Source organism: Grammomys surdaster, unplaced genomic scaffold (assembly GCF_004785775.1).
Source record: "Grammomys surdaster isolate TR1022 unplaced genomic scaffold, NIH_TR_1.0 126158, whole genome shotgun sequence".
NCBI lineage: Eukaryota > Metazoa > Chordata > Mammalia > Rodentia > Muridae > Grammomys > Grammomys surdaster.
Genome location: NW_021620966.1, coordinates 237,496 through 260,424, shown reverse-complemented (window position 1 = coordinate 260,424; position 22,929 = coordinate 237,496). Strand labels below are relative to the sequence as shown.

The 22,929-nt window shown below is 44.7% G+C and overlaps 1 protein-coding gene and 1 long non-coding RNA gene across 4 annotated transcripts; one reads left to right on the top strand and one right to left on the bottom strand.

Moving 5' to 3' along the window:
* Positions 1-374: 374 nt before the first annotated feature.
* Dennd2d (DENN domain containing 2D) lies at positions 375-18,907 on the bottom strand. 3 transcript variants are annotated; one of them, XM_028757339.1, is made up of 12 exons: positions 15,039-15,329; positions 14,307-14,482; positions 13,411-13,523; positions 12,757-12,826; positions 11,010-11,087; positions 10,010-10,150; positions 8,780-8,928; positions 6,380-6,557; positions 2,660-2,701; positions 2,206-2,290; positions 1,501-1,740; positions 375-953 (listed from the first exon to the last, which is right to left on the bottom strand). In XM_028757339.1, exons 1-12 carry the CDS (start codon positions 15,124-15,126, stop codon positions 883-885), a joined length of 1,431 nt encoding a protein of 476 aa, XP_028613172.1. In that variant the 5' UTR covers positions 15,127-15,329; the 3' UTR covers positions 375-882. The 3 variants fall into 3 exon arrangements, with proteins under 3 accessions (XP_028613172.1, XP_028613174.1, XP_028613173.1); XM_028757340.1 differs by lacking the exon at positions 15,039-15,329 and adding an exon at positions 18,674-18,907 and having other exon boundaries at positions 453-953; XM_028757341.1 differs by lacking the exons at positions 12,757-12,826; positions 13,411-13,523; positions 14,307-14,482; positions 15,039-15,329 and adding an exon at positions 12,584-12,727.
* LOC114612383 lies at positions 12,826-21,880 on the top strand. The gene is made up of 2 exons (XR_003710001.1): positions 12,826-13,067; positions 17,951-21,880. It is a non-coding gene; the product is annotated as an uncharacterized LOC114612383 (long non-coding RNA).
* The last annotated feature ends 1,049 nt before the right edge of the window (positions 21,881-22,929 follow it).

Here is a 22,929-nt window from a genome sequence, read left to right as displayed (position 1 = left end):
TTGAAATGCAGAAAAACTGTCAGTGCAGGGATCATTCCACCTTTAGCTAGAGAATGGAATGAAGTCTTAATAAACACTTGATGAGATGCCCAAAGGTAATGGACTAGCCTTGGGTAGGTTCTGGGCAGTCTGACCTGTTGTTGGAAGGCTTGGAGTAGCCTTCAAGGACTTCATTAACCAGGAATTCTCCTATTAAGCAGTCTTAGGCAACAGTCCCTCCTGGAGCAGTCTCTGCTCAGGATTCTGGGAAACACACCTGACTAGTACCAACTGCTCTGCTGTGGCCATTATGATCAAGATTTCTTACTCTTCTTACTGGAGGTGGAGCGTCTGACCTCCGATTTTGTGATTCCATGTAGCCTAGCATGACCAGGTCATCCTTCATGTCTAGTTTATTTCTGTTTTTTTTTTTCTCTCTCTCTCTCATACAGTGCCTCCTAGATTGACAAACAAGAGGTTTTTATCTTTATTCTCATCCTCACGTCAGACCACTATTTTGTACATAGGTCATTGGGCCACAGTATTCTGTATTAAGGATTTTATAACAGGTTTATAGGAGACAGCAGTGTTAGCAACTTCTAATCAAGCACCCACAACAGCTGTACACCTATACTGCTATCTCCCACCGTGTCCACTCTGCCAAAAATGCAGCTTTGAGTAGTTCTATGAATTTTGATGTGAGCTTTCAAAGTTCTGAGAAGCCCTGACACCAAGGCTCCCAAATTCAGACACCACTTTGAAGTAAGACTGGGTTATCAGTTGGAAGAAGGCCATGGATTCCAGGGCCGAGAGCCTCACTGATTCTGTCACACTAGAAGGGCCAAAGTCCAGATTAGCCTGTGTTAACTGTAGTTCTAGACACTCTTCCTCACCACAATTGCTTCACGGTCTTTCTCTTGATTTCTTCTGTTTCTTCTGTTCCTCATATTCAAGTATTTTCTTTTGGAAATAGCCTGTGGGTTCAAACAGGTGTTAGAGGGATCAAATTTGTTAGGCAGACTGATGCTATGAACACAGTGTGAATGAACTTCTGAAGACTAATCTGTGAAATTACATGTCTGTAATCCTAGCTTTTGGGGTTCTGAGGCTACATAATGAGACTTTGTCTCAAAAACAAAAAACAGAAAGGCCCCACAATCTGCCCTACCCACAAGCTCCAGAATATCTAGGCCCTCACAGCATTCAAAGGGGATCTACAAATAGTAATTAGCTCCAAAATAAAACAAATGAGAGCCTAGGCTGCTGAGCAATAAACAGACATCCCTACAAATACCAGCCCCTGAAAGCATTTCCTCAGGTTATGCTATTTAGCCTCACTGATGGAAGTTACAACTGTTGTATGTATGCTTAGATATTTTAAAACCTACTTTTAATAGGGGTTTTTGAATGCTTTGCCCCTCCCCCTGTCCCCTTCTAGTCTGCCTGCCACTGTAGAGAAATACTTCTGGGACTCCTTTTAAGGGAGATATTTGCCCATGATTTAGTGGGGTCTGTGTGTACCTGCAGGAGGATTCCTGCTCTTCTCTGCTTCCTGGATGAATAGAGAGAAAAGTTGTGTCTTTACAAACTTCTTCACAAATCTGCGCTTGGTCTTGGAGGTAATAGCCTTACAGAAGGATCGTTCTTGGAAATGGCCTTGTCCACTGGCTTCCCGTTTTATATAGGAGGCATAGTGGCCCACAGTCTTGACAAAGAATTGTACAAAAGGGCCTGAAACATGCTCATTGATTTGTTCTGAAGCTACAGGAGACAAAAAAAAAAAAACTTAGATCATTAGAAGAATGAAATTACCCAGGTTCACCTCTAATTTTGGTTTTCATTGCTGTCTAGATGTTTCCAGGAGAGGCATATAATCAGAGTAAATAACTAATTTTATAGGAGTGTGAGCCTGGGGTGGCTCATTCCTACAATCCTAAAGGAGTCTAAGACAGAAGGGTTGCTACAAGTCTGAAGCACATGCTTCACAGAGAGAGAGACAAGAGGGAGAGAGGGAGGGAGGGAGGGAGGGAGGGAGAGAGGGAGAGGAGTCTAGGAACCTGGGTATGGATTCTCTAAGATCTCTAAAAAAACAAAAGTCTCATATTCAGGATCTAGTCCCCTCACATAAGCTACTAAACAAATTCATTTTACTAAACAAGTTGGGAATAATTGACTCAACCTCCCTGGAAAAGCCTAAAATCTTGAAAAGAGGTGCCTAGAACTTACTCTTTAATTCATTTATCCCTTGACCTAGAGAGTCCAAGATGTCATCCTGAAGTTTTGGTGGTAGGATGTCTTTTTCATCACCAACCTAGGAGAGAACAGAGCTAGATCAGGGTCAAGCAGTCTGGTCATGAGGTCAGGAAGAGGCAGAGGAGAATGAGAGGCGTATATGAGTTCATGCCCTACTCTACCCCAAACCACTGCTCCACAGAGAGGAACAGAAGCTATTCCTATGCCTCCAGTTTCAACCCAAGCATGAGCAAGGGCTTCCCATCAGTGAATATTGTTTGCTCAAAAGACACTGTTCCTAATTGCCTCATAGAGGCCGCTGAGTCTTTGCTGAGGCCTCCTCTTGAGGGAAAGGCAGCACAAGTCTTTCTCAATGTGTCTGTTGAGATCAGTGAGACATGAGACTATTAATGGTAGGCCTACAGATTCCCTGAATGTAGATACTTACTGATAATAAGAAGGTTCCTTCACAAAGATTCACTAACAGGACCTGAAATAAACACAGAATGGCTTTATGCCTTCATAAATCTCAACTACCAACACCCCTTCTGCTCATGACTATACCTGAAGCCCAGGTAGTGGCAACATAAGCATTTGTAATTAGCATTTCCTGCCTGGCATTTTCATCTCTTTTTTTCTAGAAACCCGAGTCCCAGGTAGGAAATTTTGTGTGTGTGTGTGTGTGTGTGTAAAGGGAGCTGAGGAAAGACCCAAGGTGGAAGGGAAGTAAATGTAAGGAATTGTAAGGAATTTATAGTCATTCACTCAAAGCAGTGAGAATGCCAGGCATGGTGCTGCATACCTTTAACCCTAATATACTGGGATCTTGAGGCAAACTTGGACTTAAGTCCCAATCCTAGAATGGGTTACACAGAGTGACCCTGTGTGGTCATCATCAATCATGATCATCATCAATACATAAATATTTAAAAAGTAAAAAACAAGTATGGGATTTGTAGAAACTACTTCCTAATTCAGAGCACACTCATAACATACACACATTGTTTACTTTGCATGTTTTATTTAATTGTAGCAGTGGTTCTCTGTAAAGCAGGCACTACTTCATTTTGCAGTTGAGATAAACCTAGAGAAGTTCCTGTCAGATCCAAAGGAAACTCCAATTCCCTAACTCCAAAAGGCAGTCCAGATATCCAGACATGAGCTCATCCTAGACTACAGGAGTATTTGGGGTGGTTAGATAAAAGCCAGCATTCCTCAGAAAACAGTGAAACCTAATCCCATGCTCAGAATGCAGTCATCTCCATTACTTCAAGCAGAAAGGACATACGGCTACCTGTGGTACCTATCATCCTATCAAAGCCAGTGCTGGCCTCCAGGCTCCCTCAGTATTGCAGGTATCTGTTATACATTTCACAGTCCTCACTAACAGACTAGCCCTTCACAACTGCCCTAAGCTCCCATCTACTCATCCTTCGTATAACCCAGCCATTCTCTGCTCTTGCTAGTCTCACTGTTCTCACTCTTCTCCACCCCCACCCATTCTTACTGTTCGTTCTCTTGCTATGCTCTATTATCTATTGCTCGCTATCTCACTCCACTATTCTCTCCTGCTTCCCTAGCCCTGGTCATGTCCAATCTGCTGGCTCTGTTCAGTCTCCTCCTTTCTGTCTCTGCCCAAGTATCATCCAGATGCCTCTGGCAGTTCTCTCATATCTATAATAAAAATCTTAACCATATCATGGAACAGTCAGGTCAGCAATTTCTTTAGTATGCCCCCTGGCGTACAATTCCCAGAGGTCATTCTGCTGAGAAATAACAGACTGGTTTCCAGGCCTAAATTGTGGTCTTCTCCTTCAACATGTCCTCAGCCTGTCCTCTGGTCGGTTCAAGAGGAAGTCATGTTTTGATCTTTTGACACTCGTAACAACCATATGTACAATTGCCTAAGGGTCTATTAGAATCTCCCTCAAATTGGCTGAGAGTGGAGGAGATTAGTAGTGCACATGTTTAGCATACCATTGCCTGGATACAAATAATTAAAAACTGACAGCCTTGAAACCTCTATCTAGAAACTCAGCAAGGGAAGAACATGAGCCCAGTGTCAACAGGAAGAGGACAGGAAACGAAGCATGTATAGGCTGCAAATGAGACAGCACAAGACCAAGTTCCTGGACCATCACCACATAGCCTAAGAATCCTGCAGTTTAGACCATGCGACAGTCATGTTGCTGATTCCTCAGAGTATTGTTAACTAATTGGACAACTTCCAAAATTTAAAAATTTTAAAGTAGGATTAGATTTTGACGTCTGAAAACTCAAACTCGGACATTATTCCTTGGTTATTCTTTGAGACAGGATCTTATGTAACCTATGGTGGTTTGTGAATCTTGATCTCCCTTCCTTCACCTCCTGAGTTCTGCAATTTTAAGCAAGAGATAGCTACCACTACCACCCTGTATTAATTTTAAAACAAACTCAAAAACAGCAACAATGACACTATCAAAATAATACCAATAGACAGAGATTTGCTCACCAATGAAACATAGTTCTCCAAATTCTGTGTTGGCATTTAATGTCTATTTTGGGTCCCTATTTTCAGTTTCTAACCTGAGTCTTGATAATAAAATGAAGGATCCCTACATGTTCCTACTTCCAAATGTAAGGAAAGAGAAACTAGAAAATTTGCCAAAACATAACCTGCACTGTAATTATCTGTCATCAGAGGAGAAGAGCTGAACTAGTCCAGGCCTGAAGCCACATGTATCTGTATGTTTGAATGCGTTGATGCAAGGAAAGCTGTTCTTCTGGGGGAGGGGAGAAATGTATGCATAAGTATTTTTTGAGGTTGTTCCCAGAAGTCTTTTCAGCATTTTGGTCATATTGTCTATGGAGTAAGTCCTTTCAGGGAGCTCGTGTGTAGAATCAGAAAACTTTGCACACCCTACACCCACCCCACAACACACACACACCAAATGGAATTCTTCCTTTGTCAGTTTTGCTCATTTCTCAGAGCAGCTGAAAAGAAATAAAATATGCAAAAGCTCTGAACTCAAGAGCCAGGGCCTTACTGGCCCTGTTTGTCTTCCTGCCTGGCTACCAGGGGAGGAGCCCCAGCCTTGGAGGAGAGAAGTTACATAACTTCTGTAGTTGAGACATTTTACCTTTTATTGCTAAAGTGGGGCTGATACCCTGCTCTAGTTAGTCATGGGGCTAAGGGTTGTTCACAGGGCATGTGTACTCAACCCAAGAGCTGGAAAAACAAAAGGAAACATCCTTTTTACCCGGCCAGTAGCACCACTGTCTAAAGAAGGGCCTTTCTCTGAGTTCCACTGCAGCCTTATCTAAGTAGTAGATTTGCTAGAACTCACCAACCCCTTTTGTAAAAGGGGAAATCCTCCTTCTGGGATGACTCCCCCCACTTCTTTAGTGCTTGCATCAAGATACCTCAAAAGGTAACCTGTCTCTGCACTGTGAGTTAATGGTTAGCTAGGGCTGAGCTTTTCAATCTGTTCTGTATTCAGCTATACTGATATACTGGCCTTAGATCAAGAGTGTATGTTTTGAGTTGTTGGTCCAACTTTGGGAGTAAATGTATGTGATTACTGCCCATTTACACAACTGAATCCTCTTCTATGTCAGGGTGATTGCCAAGAAACGAGAAGCAACAAATTCAAAGGGATTTGTATATATACCTTCATTACTCAACTGAGCTCTGAGTTACTCAGAAAGATGGTACTTGTTGCAAATATCGTCATTTTCAAAACTTAACAGTCTACAAAAGGGCTTGTTTCCAAGGAATTTGAATACTAGTGGAGTGTGCATTGTACAAGCCGGCTGTGGTCATTCATTCAACTGAGAGTCCACCCAAGTGACTGTTCAATAGAAATCATTGGTTAATAAGATGGTCTCATGAGCTCAGAATAAGCAACATTTTGCTTCCTAAACCCAAAGAGCAATCATTCAAGAGAAGAGGGCCAACTTTGACTGAACACAAATGTATGTCAGGTGCTAAGCTTAGCAGCTTAGCCTTGTCATTTTCCCTAGTCTCTAGCAACAGAAGATACTTGTCCCTATTTTACTGATAAAGGAAATTCAGGTTTCAAGGGATGTAATGTGCCTCAAATCACAAAGTTGTTGACAGCAGACCTGGGATACAAAGCCAAGCTCACCAATTTCTAAATCATGCACTCTCTTTGAGGCAGCTTACCTCTTCCATGGGACTGTCCATAACCTCCTGCTGGAAGCGCATCTGTACCCCAACCATGAAGGGGGTAGGACAGCAGACAGTGGCCAGAAGGCTCTCAGGGACCACGGGGATGTATGTGTGTGCCCAACTAAATGGGTAGAGCAGAGCAGCTGCAGCATGGATACACTGAGACAGGGTACTGGAACACAGAACAGAGACTATGTCAGCAAGGCTTCTGTTCCTAGCCATTGGCTCAGAGCCTCACACCTACAGTAGCTACTGGCAATGTTCCTGTACCGGAAAAAAAAAAAAAACAAGTCTCGAAGCCATGCTGATCACAGAGCTTGTAGCTACTTGTTGCTAAAAGAAGGGGAGAAATCAGGACAGGCAAGGCTCCACTAACCAGGGTGGGGCCCCCTTTAATCTCTATTCCAAGCTAGTTCACTCAAGTCATTACTGGCTAAAAAAATTAATAAAAATAAAGGTGGCTCAGAAGCATTTAAACTGGGATATGATTGAACCTCTGTTCTGCAAAGGACTGAGCTAACTAGAAGAATAACACTGACCTTTCTTTGAAGAACTCACAACACAGTGAAGAAACAAGCCAGTTAACACTGGGCTCTGGAGAAGAGGCAGGGCCTCCATGCACAGCCATGTCCTCCCATGCCTCTCTGAAGCCATTTGAAAGCTGCCAGGTTAGTCCCTGAGTTGGATTGGGAAATTCCTTGGTTCCAGGAACAAATACTCAGAGATTCTGGAAAGTCCCACAGAGGTGACGCCTCAAGACTTTGCTACATGGATTCCTCTTGCCATTACTATCCCAGTCACAATTCACCCGTCTTCCTTACCCACACCATACCCAGTCTCAGTCTCCAGCTTTCCTATTCTTCACTAACTCTCATAGATTTTCATTTTTCTCCAACCAAATTATCCCACACCCAAGGCCAATAAAAACACAGATGCGGAAACCTTGGTATCAAGCTAGCACTTCCTGAGTTAGAGAGATCGAGTCTCTGAGTGCCTCCTTAACAAACTTGGCTGATTGGAAGTCCCCTCCCAACTCCAGCCTCCAGGATCTGAAAACTCTGTGTGGGAAGAAAGCAGGAAGTTGTAATATTTCCTGGAGAAAGTTTGTTTCTGAAACTTCCTAAATACTGATCAGAAGTACCTAGTTGGAAACTGAGCCCCGGCTACCACAGAAACTTCCTCTACACAGGGTCCAGAGTAGAAAAACCACCTCCAAAACACCTTCCCATAAGATTTAGCCTATGACAGTTTTCTTCTTAGTTATTGATGATGTCACTATTTTTTAACACACCTGATTCCTGGCCAAGCGACTTTTCTTCTGGAACTCATGTCATTCCCTTGATCCTTTGTTCTTTGTCAACTTCCTTTTCTTCTTCTAAGTACTAGGGCTCAGCTCAAAATTATTGCTTCTTGCTGAGGTTGCTCAAACCTTCAATCCCAGCACTCAGTAGGTAGAGGCAGGCAGATCTCATCTCTGTGAGCTCTAAGCCAGCCAGGGCTTCATAGTCAATCCCCTACTGATTTTATCAATTTCTCTTCTCTGCCTGCCACATGTCTCTCCACATCCTTTTTCAGACTCAAATCCTCTCAAAAGCAGCAACCAACACATGACAGCTTCCTGCTTCTGTTACACATGGGTGTACACTCAACTGAGAACTGGTGGAGAATAGCCACTAGTCCTTACCGATCTGCACGGTGGGGTCCTGGGTGTCTACCACTGTGTGTTATCACCTTTAGTCCTCATCACAATCCTATAAAGCACGTCTACATCATTTCCACTCTACACAAAAATAAAATGTGATCTCGACTTCAAAGAGTTAAGAAGCTGACCTAAGGGAAACCACAGCTAAAGGTGGAAGAACAAGATTTGAAAGTCATTCTGCTGGTTTCAGTACATGTGCTGAAAACCAATACATAAACCTTCATCTACTTAAGGGTAAACACAGTCTTCTTGCTATCGTCTCAATGTTTGGCATCTGGCAAACAGCTGACATGCAATAAATACTTGTTGAGTGAGTTTACAAATGGATAGATTAGCGTATCCTCAGTGCCATTATATAACTTCCTGTGTTCTTCTACATCCTCTTCCCTCCTTCAGCCTAATCTTGAAAGGACAGAATCATGTCTGCATTCAACCTGAGTGGCCAAGCCTGTATTATACCAGGAACACTCCATGTCCTTCTTAGATCATAGTCAGGCAGCAATCAAAGTTCAAGTCTGAAGATGGCTGGATAAGTTGGACTAGCTGTTTCTCTGGGCCTAAAATGCAATCCAGGGACTGGAAGCTGGAAAGTACACACATGGGCCCTAGAATCTGATTACCTTCAGGAAGTTCCAGTATACCCTTGATCCCACAGATGCAGCTTAGTGTGGCCAGTGAGTGGCTGAGCTCACCTTAGACCCTCTGCCAAAAAGATGATTTTTCTTTCCAGCACTGCAGAGGCAAAGATCTGAATAATCTGCTCAAAATGGAGACAGTGCAGCAGAACACTGAAGTCCACATGTTCAAGGTGGGAGTCTAGGGGCCGTGTCAGTGAGATGAACTGTAGGAAAACCAGAGAGAAAAGGTTCAGCAATAAAAGAAATCACAGACCCAGGCCAGGCCTATTCCATTCTTTGCACAGGACAAATCTGATCCTAGCTCACCCACCCGTGACTTCCTTCTGCAGGGAGGACAGCTGGATAGAATCTTCAGTATTGCTCATGAGGTCCAGTCGGGGACACATGCTTCACTGTGTGTAGGCTCTAAAGCAGAGCACTTTTTCTGTCTAAAGCCTGGCCTGGATCAGGCCTCTTATGTATTGCTTTCCTTTCTTCATTATTATCCTTCAGCTTCAGAGGCCCACCTTGGTCATCTTAAGACTTCGTCTTTTTCTAATGCTGTACACTGCTTTTATTTTCTTTGTGACTGTCTAATCTTTAACTGCATGTTCACCAGTGTGTTTACTCATTTCCACACTTCCTGGTGTCCTTCTCCATGAAACTTTTAGTTACATGAGGCTACAAGCCATTTGCTTACCACTGTTTACCGAGAAAATCCATACCTCGACACAGAGTACGCCAGTACTCACTTTTCCTTCAGTATTTTTCCAGTAACTGAAAATTCCTAGTGACTCCCTGATTCTTCTGTGGGGATGACCAGATTCAAAGGTGCATGTGGAATGTCTGGTGTCAGAGATTCTGAATGGAATTCTACTTGCTGCCTTGAGCTCTTTAGTGACTTAGATCAACAGTACTTCATGAGATGGGTGTGGACTTAGGGGTGGGGATGAATGATAAGAATTAAACAGATGGAAACTATGGGATAGAGATTCAGGACACACACACAGGATAGTTAGGTTAGTTATGGTGTAGGAGCAACTGGACATTTGGAGACTAGAAACAAACTTAGCACCATACATGAGCACAGGCAAAATTTAGCAGACTGAACAGTATTAAGTAGGTGCTGGTGGGCATCAGGTTAGAAGGTACATCATATTTGGGTGACATGTTTTTTTTTTTTAGCTCTGCCAATATTTCTAATGCCTGGCTCAGCTTCCCTATACTGGTGAATGAAACCTTGAACCTGGTGAATTGAGGTGAGAGGAACCAGCCAGGGAGAGGACTGCACACTTGTTAACTCACCTCTGTGCCTGAGTCAGGAATGAAGCTCTTAAGGGTGACTGTCTTTCCAGGTGCAGGAAAGGCTGCCTCTCTGAGACCTTGCATGAATGGGTAGATGACAGCCATGGAGATCTGATGCCTCTTTTCTACTTCATCTAATATCTGCAGGGGAAGGATCACAGGGAGGAAGGCTTAGAGGGATTCTACTGGGTACCCAAGACTCTCACACTGGTCCTTTCTGTTCTCTAATATTTTCTAGGCCCCTCTACCAACTGGCTTCCATCTCCTGGACAAAACCTACTTTTCAAAGACTTCATTTGATTTTCTCTCATATTCCTTTCTCTCCTAACACCGATATGAAACTACTTAACCTATCAAATTATCTCCCATGTTGGCAATGGCTGGATTAGGACTCTAGAAACCTAACTTCCTGGATATCACTGTCCCATTTTCTCTGGACTGTCATCAGGGTGAGGCTTACATCAGCCCTCAATGTAATTCACAGAAGTAAGATCCACCCAAGCAGAAGCCACTGGAGTTCCTCTCCTACACCCAGCATTCTTCTGGCCACCAAGATAGGTCAAGTTCATTTTGAGAGATTGACTTAATCATAGCCTCAGCAACACAAATCATCAATTTCTCTTCTAACCTCATCATAATCAGGGTAACTATGGGGATCCTTACTGTATGTTATTTGCCTTCAGACTTGTAGGGTGCATTCCCTTTTGTGAAAAATTTCCACATGCTATACATCATCTGAGCCTCATAGCAACCAGGGAGATAAGAGGAAGAATGGACAATAGCTCTCTTTCTGCAGGAGAAACAGCCTTCTAGATTTCCTTGAAATAGGGTTGGACCCAGGTCTCTCCTGTCTCAGTTTTACCCAATATCCTTGATGCTGGTGGGGCTATCGGGAAGGCACTCTACCAAGAGCTCAAGTTGCAAGGCAAGCTGCCAGGCAGAGCCAGAGAGCTGAACAGGCCTGCCTAACAGGCTCCAAGGAATTTTGTCCTAACCTTACCTTGGAGAACAAGCCGAAGCAGCCGATGCAGCTGATGATGCAGTATACTTTGGGAAGGCGAGGACCAGGACCGGCAGGCTAGGGAGGGACAAGAATTTCCTTCAGGGCTGCAGCCTCCACCAGGGTTTCTTCCTTGAAACTAATGGGGAAACAAGTGGAGTGCTGCAGATGTGACTGCCAATGGGTTGGATGGAGAAAGGTCTGTATGGTTCTGTTCATGGAACAGATGGGAGAAGGGTCAAAATATCCACCAAAGTCAAAAGATGATGATTAGTTTTCAACTGCCACATTGTGCAACCAGTCCAAGTGTCTTTCAACAAATGAAAAGAAAAAGATAGTGTGTTATATAAAGTGGAGTATTATTCAGCTAATAAGAAGAATGAAATTATAACCAATGGATACAGTTAGCAAAAGAAACTAGGCACAGAATGTGTTTTCTATCTCATATGCAGGATTTGGATTTTAGAAAAAATAAGACATAAATAAAAGACATGAGGGGCTGGAGATTTGCCCCAGTGGTTATGAGTGCATATTGCTCTTCCAGAGGATCTGAATTCAGTTCCCAGCACCCACATTGGATGGCTCACAGCCGTCTTTTACTCCACCTCAGGAGATGTCCCCTTTTATGGCCTCATAAGGTACCCATACACATATACATATATCCCACCCACTCACAGATATACACACAATTAAAAATAAAATAAGTCTTTAAAAAAGAGAGACAGGAGAGCTGGAGAGATGGCTCAATGGTTAAGAACATTTGCTGCTTTTGCTGAAGAGCCAGGTTTGGGTCCCAGCACCTATACTGCAGTTCACGACCATTGTAACTAACTCCAGTTCCAGAGAATCTAGCTCCCGAGTCTGTCCTCCATGGGCAAACAGGCATGCACACAGTGCACTTATATACATGCAGTCAAACACTCATACACTTTTTAAAAAATAAAGAAAAAGGATTAAAAACATGAAATTAGAGAGGTGAGTGGGAAGGGAAAAAGAACTGGTGTGATAGGCATAGTAAATATGATTCAAGTACATGGATTACATATAAAAAACTATGAAGCCTATTTGTTTATACAATGAGTATATGCTTCGAAGAGGAGGAGAAAGAGGAGAAGGAGGAGGAAGAGAAGGAGGAGGAGAGATAGAAGGAGAAGGAGGAGGAGGGGTAGGAGGAGGAGAAGGAGGAAGGAGGTGGTAGTGGCAGCCTTCTGGGTCTAGAAACCCAATGGTAAACACTGACTCATGGCCAACATGAGCTTAAGTTCAGTGAGAACAAAAACAAGTTTGTCTTAGCCACAAGGAAATGTCTAGAGAGGAAAGGGTTGTAAAGGTGTCTAGAGAGTCCTTGTCCTGAAAGCCAAGAATTAAACCTCATCATTTAAATCTCAGTGTCTGGGAGGCTCAATGGAATAAGGCAAGCATGACTGGGTACAGAAGACTACAAGAGGGTCCAACTGGAGCCTCTTACTGTGTGGTGGACTACTGAGCTGGGAGCACACAGGCCAGAGCCTTGTGGCAGCAGAGGGGATGGGCAGCATGTCTTTGTTCTTGTGGGATCCAGAAGGGACACTAACATGGCAGCATGTGCTGAGGTTTTCTCTCCCTATAATCACCACTCCCACCGAGCCTGAGCTTTGGTAGCAGAGGCTTCTGCAAGCCCATCGGTGGAGCTGAGCTGTCTGCAGTGAGGAAAGGGTGAAGCTGACCAGTCTGCGGAGAGGAAGGGGCTGTTCTGAGTAGCACCAACCAGGAGGCGCCTGCAGTATCCGATCTTCCTGCTTCCATCCACATTGGTCAGGACGAATGAGAAGGTCTCCCTAAGAGAGAGCAGACCAGCAGTGTGCATTTGCTCACTGGATGTAAAACAAGATTGGAGTCCGCATCAGAGGCGTGGAGAGGAAGACAGAGGGGAGCTGCTGACTGGCTGATCATGGGGATAATCACAGCAGTCACTCACTAAGCACTTGACGGTGTCCAGCTCTAATGCATCACCTCATTGGAGACTCAACTGAACCTTTTTGAAGAAAGTTCAGTTATTATTACCACTTTAAAGACCAGGTAAGTAAGGTTCTGAAGGTTACTTCTTAACTAAAAATTGAAGTCATGATCTATTTCCAGTATTCATGATGTAAGAACCGTTTCCATGTTGTACAGGCCAAAGTCTTTCTCTGCAGTCCAGAGTGGGGAAAAAAAAAACTATTTCTTCTAGCAACACATAAGAGACTCTTAAAAGTCTTCAGATAGATGTCAAGTCACAACTTCAATCATTTGTCTAAAGGATCCCAGGCAAAATATTTCCCTGGCAAAAACTCAGCATTCATACCAGGTGAGGGGCGACAAGAGCCACACAATTGCCCTTCCATCCAAATCTGATACCCTTGCCTGCAGGCTGAGTGGTTACCTGGGATACTCTGTGAGTGGTGCCCACTCATTCCCATCAGGGAAGCAGAACAAAGGGATGGCACTGAGCAGCCGTTCCTCCTCTTCCTGCTGACCTCGGAGCAGGTTCTCCCTCTGTAGGAAAAGACAGTGGAATTTAGGCAGAGAAGCAGAGGTCAGAAGTCTGTCATTTTTCTTTCTGACAGAGTACAAAGGTGCCTTTGGTTGGTACCACACAGTCTGAACTCTAGGTCTAGCGGGAAGGACCCCCAAAGAGAAAACAATTTGTTCTGGGCCACATCAACATAACCTTGGGTTGGAATTCAGTATCCTGAGGATTTACATATTCAAAAAGGAGGTTAGAAAGGTCTGGACCAACTTCCTGAGAGGGTGCCATCAGAGAGAAACCACAACATAGAAACGAAGTAACCTGTCCAGTTGCTACACCTGCTAACAAGAGAGGCTGGTAAGAAGGGCACATTGTGCCTCACCCAGAGCATGACCAGACAAGAAGATCTCTAATACTTTGGGAGTCTGGTCTTAGGCTGTGTTTGAGTCTAGGGCCTGCTTGATTCTCTATATACAACCAGGAAGGTCATATCTTCTTAGGAGTTCCAGAAGAAGCTGGGTTTTTCTATAGAAAAGGTGACCGAGGTGGAATTTGGAAGAACTAGAAGGTTCCCAAAAGGGGAAAAGCATGAGGCTTGTTCCCTTGCCCCAGAGGTTCAGTCAATCCCTCACAAAGCAGTCAGACCTAGATTCTCTGGGTGATTACAGAAAACTAGGGCTGGGCTACAAAGGAAACAAGAGTAGTGAGCTCAGAGCTAGAGCCCAGACAGCGTGGTAAGACACAAGACTCCTCTATTACCTTTCAAACACACCTCCATCCTCAGGCCCCACCTCTCCCTCCATCCTTACCTTGGGAAACTGGTAGATGATCGTGGGTTCATAGTCATCCCCTAAACGCTTTTTCTTTAAAGAAACAACAAGAAGATATTCAAAGAAGTGCTGGCCTCCAGCAAAGCTGGACGGAGAATGCTCCTGGATCCTTTCCTCTTCTGTGACAGCTTCCCCAGGATTGTTCTGGGATTGTCCTAAAATGGAGATGCAAGGGCCCCTTGAGTATTCCTTCCATTCCTCCATTCTGTAGCATGTGTGAGAATCTGGGCAACAACCATGCCTCAAGGCTACAGTGCCAAGCCTGACCAGGCACCACCAGGCACGAGGTAGGACCAGAGCCAAGAGGGCAGTTTCCATACCTGCCCTGGGAAACTTGAAACCATGGAGTGACACAGGAAGAAAAGAAAACACTGATGTAGAAACGAAGGAGCCATGCAGTGGAGGTTCTTGGAGGCCTGATGTCTGACACTGCACAGTCTGCCTGCTGTAGCAGTTCTGGGTATTTTGTGAGCCCTGAGTAAATTTGTACTAAGTAATCAGAGTAGGCCCACAGGGCATTTTTTTTAAAACCATAGCAAGACCTCCGCAACAGACATGACTAGCTCTGCAAACTGATAAGGTAATCCTCCTGGCTTGATCACATGGGGGCCACGTGGATTTCAGCATATAAAGGGAAAAGAAGATCACTACAGGAGGAATCAGCCCATAAAAGGATCATCCAAAAAAGGAAGTAGGCAATCCAGTTCTGACCTGCTCGAAGTCGTGGCAAGCGATTTCGGAGCAGCCTGAGGGTTCGGCCTACCCCTTGTCCTTCCATCATTCTGAGCTTTGGGGGCATGAATGTTCTTTCTCCTTCAGGCTGGCCACAGAGAGCCTGAGAAAGTGGCTTCTGCTTTGGTCTCCAATCACAGGTTTATTGAGCTGAAGCATGTGCTGTCTCCCAAAGCCAGAGAGCAGTTTTCATCCTGTGTACTCCGTAGTTGAGCAAGAAGGATGTGAAAGGACCCGCAACACAGCTTGGTGTGGGCACTGACAGAAGCAGCATCCTGGCACTGCAGCTCAGCGCTTGGCTCCTCCCAAGAGCCCCAGGGTGTGGTAACAGAAAAGGTCATGAGCAAACATCTCAAAGCACAGCTGCTCCTGGGCTAAGGGCTTTGGATTCCAGTGCTTGCAGACCATGTGGTGAGTTTACTTACAACCCCAGGCAGTGAGGGATGCCTAGAAAAATCAGACCATGGACTCCAGCACCGCATGGGGCATAGCATAGGTATTTTACATCCCTTATCCTCAATTGCTCACCATCATCTTTTCAACTAATCATCGGAAGCTGCAAAGTCCCACCAAGTCAACTGGAGAATTCTAAAACATCCAGGACCTCCAGGAACACAGGACTGAACACTTCTTGCAGCCAAGATGCCACTGCCTTGCCCTGATTCAGATAAGTAGACTTGCCCAATCATTCTCTAAATGTACTAATAACTTGTAACAAGGAATCAATAGATCCTCTTCTGATGCTGTAAAGAACAAAATCCACCTCTGAGAGGTCCAGATATACAGAATAGCTGTGAAGGTAATTCCTACACCCCCATCTTCCCTGGTAATCTGTCTTGATCTAAGGCATAGAGCTCTCTCCTATTCCAGGGTTCGAGCAGATTCCTTTCTCTCATAATCTTTACTAACAGGAAGCAATGACTCAGGAAATCGTCCCCAGCTTAGAGTAGGAGCCGGGTTGCATCAGGAGCAGTAGGGGTACAGAGCATCTTCACCCTTCCTCCACTCCTGCTCAGTCTTTCTTCTGGTTGGGCCAGGACAAGCTAAGCAGCAGACCCAATACAGTACTGTGTCTAGAGGCCGAGGAACAGGGGGAAAGTAGTTGCTGATAACCTGGGTTTCTCACAGAAAGTCCTGAATAAGGAAATGTAGAGGATAAGAGGAAAGAGCCTTTGTCAGGAAATAACTTTTAATGAAGAGGGAAGAAACAAAAGGATCTGGTGCCTGTGTCTTCCACTTCTGCAAAGAATTAGCAGCCCTCTGGGAGGGAGTGTGTTGCTATGGTAAAAAGGAAGACTGTCACCCTGCTCCTAAGAGCACTGGAATTGTGGCACCAGTAAAATGCAGGACTCAGACACCCAACACTGACTTGTGGGGGAAGCGCCAATCAGAGTACAGATAATGAGGGTTGGAAACGTGAGAATGGGGAAGTAAGACCAGAGAACCAGGTAGTCCTTGTGTCTTCCTTGTATCCTGTATAGACATGTTGCATAATCTTTACTGGTTGCCTTAAGGAACAAGCACATGCCTAGTAAAGAAGGGAAAACTGAGGCATTAAGTCACTCGGAGGCAATTGAAAATGAACAGGATCTTTTCAAAGTGAACGCTGTAAAAGTTCCAAATCCAGGCTCAGGCCTTCTTGTGTATTACACAGTAAACATATCACAGTAGGGAGGGGTTGAGGATGGGGTGGGATGGGTGGTGAGCAAATGGCTTGAAGGGCCAGAGTCATCTTCCTGGTCATCCGAGAACCTCAGGAAATGTCTTTTCCTCAGTCCTTGGGCTGCCTTTTCACTCCATTTCCTCCTGCTTTATCAGGAGAAACAAGGGACCAGCAATGTTAGAATTCCCAGACCAAAGAAAAGTAACTAGATCTTTGGACTGAGGCTGAAGAAATCCAACAAATAGTGTTTTCTCCTTCTCCTCTTTTCAAAAGAGGTTCTCACAGAAAAACAGGAGAAGGACCAATATACATCAAACTCCTATATAATAGAAGGCACCTCACTTGATCTCGATGCCCTGGAATGGATTATTATCCTCAATTTTAATTGAGGGAGGAGCCACACTTCTAGGGAAGTCAGGAGTCCGGTTACACTTGTTCCTCCACCAAGAAGCCTCTCCCACAACCACCTGAAAGAAAGAGGACTTTGGGGAACCTTGATCTGAAAAGCTGTTGTTTGTTCTTTGCTGAACTGCTAGCAACCCAGAATCACCATAACAGTCTTCCCTACCAGTGTTTAAAACACACACACACACACACACACACACACCAGACAAAACTGCCTGTGCCAGTGAACTAGAAGGGGAAATACCCTAGGAAGCAGGAGGACAAAAAGAAAAATGAAAGAGTCACACCCATATGACCTGACAGGTGCTGCTAAACTTGTGACCAGGCACATATAGACTGCCTGCCTTCCTGTTCATTGACCACAAGGAAGGTCCTTCGAGTACCATTGCTAGCCATATGCTGCTGTGGGGGTGAGGTGGGAGAACAACTGAAATGTGTCCTCTGAGCCCCAGGAAGCAAACCTAGCCATTCAGCAGCAGATTACCCAGGTCTAGGAAGTCCAAGAAAACCAAGCCAGAACTCTGTAGAAAAAGAGGACTTATCTCCTCCTACATACCGCTCCTGCCATTGCAGCCCCTCTCCCTGGCATACAGGTGGAAGAGTCATGTGTCAGAACAACCACGCTGGAGAAGGAGGGTGGCAGAAGCCAAAAGGTACAAAGAGCAGATCAGTCACAAGTCATTGCAGTTCGGAGAAGGAAGTACAGACCTCAGCTCTGAGGCGTCTTCTGAGAGGGGGGGGTCACTGATGTCTTCACTTGCAAATGCAGGAAGGGGTGAGCTCTCTGGGAACGACCCTTAAAAACCTTTTCTTTTCTTTTCAGAAGCATGGGCTCTGTCTGAGCAAACCTGAGTGTGCCAGCTCACCATAGCACCGGCCAGACATAAAGAGCAACAGATGTTTGTTGAATGAATGGACACATTAATGAATCCTAGTTGTCCTTCTTCCAAGTCCCAGTGCTCCAGATATGGAGAAAAGAAACCGATGACACATCTAATTTCATCTCTACCATCCACCCTGGACAGGGAAAAGATTCCCATTTTACAGGTTAGAACTCAAAGTCAGGATTGAGGAAACAGCTGAGCTGATCTACCTGGCTGTGCTAATGAAGTCAGTGCTAAGGGCTTTGGGAGACCAGTTTTTGTGGAGCAGTTATCTGCGCAGGGACAAGCTGGCTTCCAGGAACTGGAAAAAAATGCCAAGTAGAGAAGGGAAGCACCTCCTGGAGGGCTTGCCGGCCTAAGCTCTTTAGCCTCAAAGTGGCTGCACCACAAGCTTCCTGGATATAAGGACACGTGGCCCTTGGGGCTCCATAACCGTTGTAGGTTTCTGGGCACCAAGTTCCCCCTTGACCCAGCAAGTCTGTTCGCTTGTTGACCTCTACCTGCTCCTTTGAGCTCACCTGCCTCCTGCCCAGCCTTCCCAGATCCCGCCTAAACTGATCCACGTTCCTGACCCCAGTGCCGCACCGATCCTATAGTCCCGGGGTCCCCACGCCCTCTTCCTCCCCCCGCCCCAAACCCCGCGCGCTGTGGCCCGCACTAACCCCGCTGGCCGCGCTTCAGTCTCAGGCTGGCTCGGAGGCGGCGGCCAAGCCCATCCATGGCCCCTCCGGTGCCCGGCACCAGCTCCCACGTCCGCGCCAGCCCCGCCCCCCAAATCCTTGACCTTCTTGGGGCCCTGGAACTTTCACTTTCACGCGGGAGGCGCAGGGAGGGGGTGGGGCTGGACAGCGCACCTTCCGGGCTTCTGCCCAACCCCTGGCGCACCTGGGCTGGCCGCTCTTCTCGGGTCGCCACCCTACACCCCTGCGCCTCTAGGCTCAGGGTGCCAGAGGGCGCCCGCGCGTCCATCCGGGAGGGGCGGTACCATCTCACTGTCCTCCTCTGTGAAACTTCACTTTCTGAAACACTATAGTATGTGCCTAAAGAGACCCCTACCTTCCAGGGCAAGGACTGGAAGACGCACCTCCAGGGTGTTTCCAAACTATCCCGAGGTGTAGAACTTTCAGACCACCTGTCCTTGCAACTATTCAGAGGCGCTGGCTACTTCCAGATCTCGTTCCTTTGTCTTCTCTACCTAGGCACTCCTGAAAAGGGACTGGAGAGGTGGGTTAAGGTAGTGACCCTGCCTTTCATTTGATTTTGTTAGTCCATAGATGGACATAATGAGGATAATACCTGCCTGGCTACCATAAAGATTTCTGAATGTCAGAGAGTGGGATTAGAAAACTTTCTGTAAAGTGTTATATGATATGAGTGTAAAGGATTCCTGTGGTCAGCATTGTTACCACTTGCATCCCTCTTCTAGTTCCAGAGAACAGCGCAGCCACCCACCTATTCCTCTCTCCTTACCTCCACTGACTTCTAAATGGGCCCAGATTTTAAACTGCAGTTATTAACTATGACTATGATAAGCACCTTCTGGGGTTTCTGTGGTACACCTTTTCTTCCTCCCAGGGCAGGGCAGGGCAGGGCAGGGCAGGGCAGGGCAGGGCAGAGCAGGGCAGGGCAGAGCAGGGCATCTGTAAGAGGGATGAGCAGAGTCAGTTTGAACCTTCTATGTTCACCATGGTCTTAACCTTGACTTCAGGAATGACAGGCAAATGAAAGCAAAAACCCACAAAGATGGCGGTGACCCTCAGTCCGCGACAGTCTCCCCATGCCTCATCCCCAAGGGACTCCACAGTCCTCAGCTCTATAGTTCAGAAGGATTGGACAACCAGCCCTTGCATTAAACTGATCACTCTGAGCAGAGGTTCTATGAGTTGCCTTTACTCTAGGTGCAAGCAACTTGCACTTAATTTTAATTATATAGTTTAGTTTTGTTTCCTATTCTCTGGATTCTTGCATGAAATAACCTGAAAGGACATGGGTGTCCCAAGTGCCTTCTCTTATGAGATCTGCAGCTTCTCTATCTCTCATAAGAGAAGGAGATGCTCAAGAAAACCTTGTCCAACTTGTTGACACTTTTTGTGCTCTTGCGTCTTAATTGGTCCAATCTAATTTACAGACAGAGCTTTCTTTCTTTAAAAACAAAACAAAAAACAGACGAGTAAGAACACATGTGTGCCAAGAAGACAAGGACAAGACTAATGGAAACTGTTGAACAAGCCTTTACATGGGAATAACCTCACGTGTTCATTAATACAAAAATAGGTAAATGGTGGCATGTGTATACAGTTGTGTATTATGCAACAATAAAAGTAAATAATCCTCCAGTGCATGTAATATTATGCCCATACTTACAAGTATAAACAAGAGATACCAGACACAAAAGAGATAAGCTTCAGTTTATATAAAGCTTCAAACGGACAAAGCTAACCCATAGGATGAGCAGTCAGGATAGTACATCTTTTAGGGAAGAAAAAGGAAGTAATGGTTGGGGAATACCATCAGACCTCTGGTGAGGGTTTGGGGTTGACCATGCCTATGCCTAACCTGAGGGTAAGGATATTCACTAGGTGGTCATTCTTTGTACGAAAGAATTAGGAACTTTGCATAGTTGTATGAGACTTTCTCTTAGACTAATGTCAGGAGGTCAGTTAATGATAGCAGTCAAATGGACATGGAAACGGGCCAAGAATGAAATGAAAAATGATTGAAATGTGAGGAAGTAAAATTACATTTCTGAGAAGTATGAATAACAACAGAACAAAAGTTCATTGTTCTAGAATTGATGAGATATTTGTGTTTAACGTGGTGGGTTCTTTGAGAAAGACAAGAAAGCATTTGTGGGCAGATAGGAATGGGATAGCTCAAGAAAGAGTGAGTGGAGGAGACAAGAGCTGACAGGAGATGAGGGTGGGTGTAAACAGGCGTCAGTGGGCTTTGGGCTTCATTATATTTTTCTTAGGAATGTATATTTTTTATGAAATGAGTTTCATTTTGACATTTCCCAACATGTGCAAAATCAACTTTGACTGTATTCATCACCTTTTACTGTCTCTAGTCTTTCACCACCTGGTAACAAGCCCACTTCCCCACATATATTCCTGTTTCTACTTTCATGGATTTTTTAAAAGTTAGGTTTTGCATATGAAAAAAATGCAGTAGTTATCTTTCTAAGCCTGGTTATTTTACTTACTATGGTGATCTCCAGTGCATTCGTCTTCTTAAATATGTCATAATTTTTCTCTTCTTTATGGTTGAATGATATTTCAATATGTGTATGCCACACTTTTATCCATTCATACTATGGTTGGGTAACTAGGCTGATTCCATAACTTGGCTATTTTATAGAGTCAAGCAATGGGCATGGGTGTATAGATATGCCCAAGGCTTCATGTCATGAGAAGTTGGAAAGAAAAACCTGTCAACTGGGAACTCGGTGGAAGCTTTTGCTAGTAGGCAAGCAAGAATTCCAGCCCAATTACCAAGTGCCTAAGGCCATCTCCCTCTCAGCCACAATACTGCAGATTTTCTAGGAAAAAAAAGAAGAGGGAGTCCAAGTAACCTTTTGAGAAGTAAGAAGTAGCTTAAGAGTCAACAAGGATCCCCCCCCTCTCTCTCTGTGTGTGTGTGTGTGTGTGTGTGTGTGTGTGTGTGTGTATGTGTGTTTGTAAGACAATTGCTCATTCTCCCTTGAGGCGCACATATGCACAGGTGCCTCTTACCTGCCCCTCTCCTCCCTTGGGAAGCACAGACCCCAACCTGGGCATGCATCGTTTCTTCTGATCACTTCTCATTCTCATAACAATAATGATTAAGTCTGTATTAAAATCATCATTAAACAGATTTTTAACTCTGCTTCACTATACTGTCCAGTCTCAAAATTCTCTTCAAGGTCAAGGCCCTGAACTCCAATTTGGCCTGAGTTGAGGTTCTTACAAGTCTAGGAGAACTGAAGCTGGTGAGGGTGGCAATGTGGGGCTGTTACTGCTGACTTTTCTTTTATATGTTGATTTCTGCTCATTCAGGTATACACCTAAGAGTGGCTTAAGAAGATTATGTGGTAATTCTAATTTTGGTTTTCTGAGGACCCTCCACTGTGATTTCCATAGTGGTTGTACTAGTTGACATTTCTATCAGAAGTGTTTCCTTTCTCCTACATTCTTTTCTTTCTCTACTGTTGTCTTCTTGAGAATGATTATGGCTGAAGTGAGATGTAATTTCAGTAAAGTTTTGATTAAAATTTCCTTTATAACTAAGAATGTTCGAAAACTAAAAAAAAAATGTATTCTTTGGTGATCTATATTTCTTCTTGTGAGAACTATCTGAGATAAAGAACTATCTGAGATAGAGGTCAACACTGGCAATAATTTCAACACTTGGAAGACAGACTCAGGATGATCAGAATTTCAAAGTCATAACTATACAAGGAGTTAGAAGCCAGCCTGGGCTACATGAGACCCAGTCTCAAAAGATAATAAACTAGCACCAACAAAAGCTAGACCATCACCATATCTGAACTACACATCTTTAAAGACCACCTTGGTGACCCACTTCTGTTAGCCAGGCTCTCCACATAAGGTTGAACACCAGATGTTTAAACACATGAGCCTGTTTAGAAATTTTCAGACTCAAAGCACTGCATTTTACCCCAGATACTCAGAGGCTAATGGCAGCCTCATAATGCAAAACTCATTTTGTCCTTATTGCTACTTCTCAGGGAGTCAGAGCTGTAGACAAAGGTGTTTCCTGTGTAGCCTTCTTGCTTCTCCATGCTGTATGGAGGCATTATCATGTCTCCCCGAACACCTATGCACTTCTCTTTTTCTACGATAGGGTCTGTGCTTTGTTGTCTTGACTGGTCACACACAGGAAGCTTCTAGTCAGCCACTTTATCCTCAAAGTCTAGAAT

Coding starts and splice junctions, on each gene's coding strand:
- Dennd2d (XM_028757339.1), bottom strand. CDS start 15,126: ATGCCCCCAAAGCTCAGAATGATGGAAGGACAAGGGGTAGGCCGAACC. Junction 2,291..2,659: donor AAGGAACCTTCTTATTATCA/GTAAGTATCTAC, acceptor GTTCTCTCCTAG/GTTGGTGATGAAAAAGACAT. Junction 954..1,500: donor GAGCAGGAATCCTCCTGCAG/GTACACACAGAC, acceptor TTGAACCCACAG/GCTATTTCCAAAAGAAAATA.